The sequence below is a fragment of the Sinocyclocheilus anshuiensis genome, unplaced genomic scaffold (genome assembly GCF_001515605.1).
Source record: "Sinocyclocheilus anshuiensis isolate Anshui unplaced genomic scaffold, SAMN03320099.WGS_v1.1 scaffold18, whole genome shotgun sequence".
NCBI lineage: Eukaryota > Metazoa > Chordata > Actinopteri > Cypriniformes > Cyprinidae > Sinocyclocheilus > Sinocyclocheilus anshuiensis.
The window spans coordinates 232,597-238,906 of record NW_015546047.1 but is presented as its reverse complement, the minus strand read 5'-3'; the positions used below and the strand labels follow the sequence as shown (position 1 = coordinate 238,906).

The following is a 6,310-nucleotide window of genomic DNA, read 5'->3' as shown; positions in this document are numbered from 1 at the left end:
AAAGTCTCTCAATGATGTTGAGGTTAAGGAGAAGGAATCTGCTAAGTTTGAATGTGAAGTGTCCCGTGAAAGTGCCAAGGTATTTTTTACAGTAACAGAGTCCAGAGGTCTGAGACTACTAGCAAAGCTGTGAATGATTTACATTTTACATTTAATGCAATTGTTTTAATTACAAATTATATTATTAGCATGGCAATTTGAGTGAAAACTGAGCTAAAATATTTGCATGATTTTTAGAATTTCGTAGTATTTAAAATGTCTTTCTTTTACTTAAAAACAGTATGCACACAAAATCTGACGAAAAAAGAGTGGATTGATTCATAACTGTTTGTTGCACAGGTTCGCTGGTTCAAAGATGGAGCTGAGATCAGAAAAGGCAAAAAGTATGAGATTATTGCCAAGGGATTACAGCGTATTCTCATCATCAGCAAGGCAGTATTTGATGATGAAGCAGAATATGAATGTGATGCAAGGACATCCAAATCCTCTGGAATGCTGACAGTTATCGGTAAGTCTTGTTTCAGCCATTGTTCTAAAAAATGTTCATTGTTCTAAAATCAAACTAAAAATAAAGACATTAATGATAATTCCTTTTGCCTTGCAGAGGAGGAAGCTAGATTCACAAAGAACCTGTCCAATGTTGAGGGCACAGAAACCGACAGTATTAAGATGATTTGTGAGATCTCCAAACCCAGTGCAGAGGTTACATGGTACAAGGGTGACCAGGAGATCCCAGAGGGTGGTAGATATGAACATGTTGCAGATGGGAGAAAGAGAATTCTCATTATACAGGACCTGCGTATGGATGATGCTGGCGAGTACCAGTGCAAACTGCCTGCTTCAGAAACAAAAGGAACTCTAAAGATCAGTGGTAAGTTTTAAGCTTAGATTCTTTCAAACTCGCTGTTATATTAAAGTGCTACTAGCTCGGGGTTCCCATGGTCATGTAAAACCTAGAAAAGCAAAGAATTTTAAAATTGTGATTTCCAGGCCTGGAAAAATATATTTTTTTCTAGCTAATAAATATGTAGTTTGTTCTTTGTGAGTGCAATTTCTTTAACATTGTTTTCAAAAGTCCATATCCAGTAATCTCAAATGACTTGAAAAATCTAAGTTTATTGGTCAAAAGACATTGATGTACCTAAAATTGACTTTCTTTATTGCTTTAGAATTGGCAGCTGAGTTTATTGCCAGGCCCCAAAACCAAGAGGCTGTTGAGGGTGAAAAGGCTGAGTTTGTTTGCTCAGTGTCTAAGGAAAATTATGAAGTCAAATGGTTCAAAGGAGACAAAGAAATTACAACTGATGATAAGTATGAAATTGTTGTTGATGGCAAGAGGAGGGCACTCATTGTCAAAAACTGCAAACTAAAAGATGAGGGTGCATTCACTGCCCACATTGGCTCTGTAAAGGCTTCAGCAGACTTGTTGGTGATTGGTAAGTTTTTCTTTTTTTTAGTACATTTTTCTTTAATGTTTCTGTAAAGGTCTGCAAATGTTTCATTTTGAATTGTCGTATTAAACTGGAGTAAAAACGGGACCCATTATTTGTCTCATTAGAAAAACTGAGGATAATCACTTCCATCAAGGATACCCAAGTAAAGGAAGGACAAGAGATTGTTCTTAACTGCGAGGTGAACTCAGAGGGAGCTAAAGCCAAATGGCTGAAGAACAATGAGACAATGTTTGAGAGCAGCAAGTTTGTCATGGTTCAGAGAGACACTGTGTTCTCTCTGAGAATAAAAGCTGCAGAGAAGTCAGATAAAGCCAGCTATACCATTACACTGACTAACCAACGCGGAGAGCAGGACAAGTGCTCTGCTAACGTCAATGTACTAGGTGCGTTGTTATTATATGTCTGTCTTTTATACCATGTGTATTTTTTTTTCATGTGTACAATGCTGATAGACATTTTTTGCATCTCAGAGGAAGCCCTCAAGATCATTGAGCCACTAGAGGACTGTGAAATAGAGGAAAAGAAGACCATTACTTTCGCTTGCAAAGTGAACAGACCTAATGTGACAGTCCAGTGGATGAAGGCCGGTCAAGAGATCACTTTCAGCAAACGCATTCTGTATCGTGTGGACAAGGACAAGCACGCTCTGACCATTAAGGACTGCAGCCTTGCAGATGAGGGTGAATACAGTGTAGTTGCTGGCACGGATAAGTCCACAGCAGAACTGATCATCAGTGAGGCACCCACTGACTTCACCGCTCAGCTCCGAGACCAAACCATCACTGAATTTGAGGATGCCGAGTTCACTTGCAAATTATCTAAAGAAAAAGCCCATGTTAAATGGTACAGGAACGGACGTGAAATCAGAGAAGGACCAAGGTGAGTTTTGAACCATGAAACAAAGTACTCTGTAATAATGTAAAAAATTTTTTGCTAATGGTCATGATCTCTTTTTTTTTCAGACATCATATGGAAAAAGATGGAAAAGAATGCAAGCTTGTAATCAAAGAGTGCAGACCAGATGATGAATGTGAATATGCCTGTGGAGTGGAAGACAAAAGGACAAGGGCATGTCTCTTTGTTGAAGGTATTTTTTCCCCAGCCTGTTCCTGTTATTTTTATAGCCTGATAATTTGATTTGCTAATGTCGTCTTTCTTCTCTTCCTTCAACAGAGATTCCAGTGGAAATTGTCAGGCCACCCACAGATGTATTTGAGCCTCCAAGATCAGATATTGTGTTTGAGGCTGAACTAAATAAGGACAGAGTTGAGATCAAATGGATGAGGAACAACATGATCATTGTCCAGGGTGACAAATACCAGATGATCAGTGAGGGCAAAGTTCATAGATTGCAGGTCTGTGAGATCAGGCCCCGTGATCAGGGAGAATACAGAATTGTTGCCAAGGAGAAGGATGCCAGAGCCAAGCTTGAGCTTGCAGGTATGATACAGTGTTTCCATACTATTACTGCTGCTTTGGTTTTGATACTAAGGGATACTTTTGTTAATGTCTTATACCTTTCTTTACAGCTATTCCAAAGATCAAGACTACAGATCAGAACCTTGTAACAGATGCTGGAAAGCCTTTTGTCATGACGGTACCCTATGATGCTTATCCTCGTGCTGAGGCAGAATGGTTTTACCATGACATCAGCCTACCTGGGCAAAACATTGACACATCCAATGAAAGGACAGAGTACAGGCTGAAGGACCCTAAGAAGTCAGACCAGGGTCGTTACAAGATTGTCATCAAGAACAAACATGGAACAGGAGAGGCCTTCATTAATCTCGATGTCATTGGTAAGTAGGAAATCAAACTAGATGATTTACAGACAATTTAACTGTTCTGGATGTCTAATAAAAGTGGTGTTGTAGATGTTCCGGGACCTGTGAAGAACCTGCATGTTGTTGACACTGCTGATGGTGAGGTAAGCCTTGCTTGGGAAGAACCTGAAAGTGATGGTGGAAGCAAGATCTTGGCTTATGTGGTTGAGAGACGAGACGTCAAACGCAAGTCCTGGACAATGGCCACAGACCGTGCCGACATTCCAGAGTACTGTGTTGGTGGATTGCAGAGAGACAACATGTATTTCTTCCGTGTATGTGCTCGCAATAGAGTTGGAAATGGAGAAACTGTTACTACTGATGAGGCTGTTCAAGCCAAAAACAAATTTGGTGAGCTATGCTTCAGTTTATTGCTTTATTTTCTGGTACGAGTTAAGAATGTAACAACTAATTTTATATTGTCTTAAAAATATTTTTAAATTATTCTTCTGCTTCTAACAGATGTGCCTGATGCACCTCAGAAGGTTATGGTTGGAGTTGTCAATAGGTTTGGTGCCACAGTTTCCTGGGAACCACCACTTTTTGATGGGGGATCTGAGATCACATCTTATATCATTGAACTACGCGACAGAACCTCTGTGAAATGGGAGCCTGTTATGGTGGTCAAAGCTGAGGATCGCACAGCCACACTCAATGATGTTGTTGAAAACAAGGAGTACATCTTTAGGGTCAGAGCTGAGAACAAAGCTGGAATTGGCCAGCCAAGCGCTGCCACAGATCCAGTGAAGATCATGGATCCCATTGGTTAGTAGGGTTTATATTTTGCTCGCTATGTCTTGAGTTGTTGCAAAAGTCAGTGTGAAACATTCAATTTTGTCTCCTATTACAGAGAGGCCAAGTCCACCTCTGAACTTCAACTACACAAATCAGACCAAAGACTCAGTTCAGCTGTCATGGGAAACACCCATCAGCAATGGAGGTAGTATGATTACAGGCTACATCATTGAGAAGTGTGAGGATGGTTCTGACAAGTGGCTGAGATGTAACGCTAGGCTTTGCCCTGACCTTTACTACAGGGTATGTCATGTTGTTTAAGTCTTGTGTTTTGGATTTAACAACATTTATCGTCATATGAAAAGATTATTTTGTTTTATGTGTTTATTTATGTATCCTACATCCTACATTAAGGTTTCTGGACTTAAGTTTGGTCAGAAGTATCACTACAGAGTATGTGCAGAAAATGCTGCTGGCATTTCTGATCCAGCTGATGCAATTGGGCCACTTTTGGCTGACGATCCTCATGGTAAGCCATTTTAAATTTCCCTTAAAGACAGGTAAAAATATATACGCACATAAGTTTAAATGTGTAAATTTCCTTTTCCACCTTTAGTGGGTCCCACCATGGACCTCAGTGGGTTCAAGAATGGTCTGGAAGTCATTGTTCCCAATGCTCTTGTCATCCGAGTTCCCATTACGGGATATCCTGTGCCCAAACCCAAGTGGACATTTGGTGACAAAGTGCTCACTGCAGGTGACCATGTTTCCATGGTTACAAAGCCTACATACACCGAACTGATTGTTGCTCCAAGTGTGCGTCCAGACAAAGGAACGTACACATTACAATTGGAGAATGATGTGACATCTGTCTCTGGAGAGATCGAAGTCAATGTTATTGGTATGCAAATTTTCTTTCTACTATATTCTCCTACGATGTTGTTGTTTTTACACAGTAATTAATGTACAATCCCATTTTTGCATCTTTCAGCATGTCCAAGTGCACCCAAAGACTTCAAAGTTGCAGAGGTGACCAGACATCATGTGCATCTAATGTGGGAAGCACCAGATTATGATGGAGGCAGCCCCGTAAGTGGGTACAATGTAGAGAAAAGAGAGGTTTCCCGCAAGACCTGGGTTAAGGTGAGCGTTTTTTAACAGTTACTTGTTTACAGTATATGTACATTGTACATATAGAAACATTTAGGTTCAAAACATCTACTCCTCAGGTGATGTCAGGCGTACAGGACTTCGAGTACACTGTCACAGATGTCATTGAGGGCAAGGAGTACCTGTTCAGTGTTATTGCTTGCAACAAATGTGGACCAGGAGAGCCAGCATACATTGATGAACCCGTGAATGTGTCCTCCCCAGCCAGTATGTCTTAAAAAGTGTTAAACTCTTTTAGTTTGAGGGGTATGAATTAAAGAACAGTTTGACAGTGAATGAAACTTCTTTGAAATACAGCTGTGCCTGACCCTCCTGAGAACCTGAAATGGAGAGACAAATCAGCAAAGAGCATCTTCCTGCTCTGGGAACCTCCCAGATATGATGGTGGTGCTACTGTCAAGGGCTACATTGTTGATAAATGCCAGCGTGGCACTGACAAATGGGAAGCCTGTGGAGATCTCATACCTGAACTTAAGTGAGTGGTGATTCTTCATGAGCATCCCTGTAATGGAACAGAGTGTGTTTAATAATTATTCAGATATATCTTTAATCGTTATCATTATACGTATCCCAGGTTCCAGGTGACTGGTCTTACTGAAGGTCAGTGGTATGCCTACCGTGTAAGAGCAGTGAACAGACTTGGAGCCAGCCGACCATGCAAGGCTACAGATGAGATACTGGCTGTAGATCCTAAAGGTTAGTGATCTAGGTCCACCAGTATAATAGTTAAATAATAGTTAGAATTCACTATATATTAACATTTTATTATATTACAGAGCCACCAGAAATCCAGCTGGATGTAAAGCTTCTAGCAGGCTTAACGGCTAGGGCTGGCACTAAGATTGACCTGCCTGCTGATGTGCTTGGCAAGCCAGAGCCAAGAGTAAAATGGACAAAGGCTGACCATGTCCTGAAACCAGATGATAGGATTACCATCGACACAAAACCTGGCCATTCCACACTTTCCATTACAAACACAACCAGATCTGACACAGCCACCTATATCATTGAGGCAGTCAACACTAGTGGCCGTGCCACTGCAACTGTTGATGTCAACATTCTTGGTATGGTGCTTTCTGTCATTTCAGCATAATCAAATTAAAGAAATCAGAAGTGATTATAAATATA

General features: G+C 40.6%; 1 protein-coding gene across 1 annotated transcript in view; it reads left to right on the top strand.

The window, feature by feature from the left end:
* The window catches only part of LOC107698997 (titin-like), a 137,585-nt gene that overhangs the window by 58,830 nt on the left and 72,445 nt on the right, over positions 1-6,310 (top strand). Inside the window, 19 exon segments of the mRNA XM_016500136.1 lie at positions 5-79; positions 340-508; positions 605-871; positions 1,170-1,436; positions 1,559-1,837; positions 1,925-2,333; positions 2,417-2,541; positions 2,628-2,894; positions 2,984-3,253; positions 3,329-3,628; positions 3,740-4,042; positions 4,128-4,315; positions 4,427-4,541; positions 4,629-4,913; positions 5,004-5,155; positions 5,242-5,389; positions 5,480-5,657; positions 5,757-5,878; positions 5,959-6,246. Of these exon segments, the coding sequence (XP_016355622.1) occupies positions 5-79; positions 340-508; positions 605-871; positions 1,170-1,436; positions 1,559-1,837; positions 1,925-2,333; positions 2,417-2,541; positions 2,628-2,894; positions 2,984-3,253; positions 3,329-3,628; positions 3,740-4,042; positions 4,128-4,315; positions 4,427-4,541; positions 4,629-4,913; positions 5,004-5,155; positions 5,242-5,389; positions 5,480-5,657; positions 5,757-5,878; positions 5,959-6,246 (4,207 nt within the window).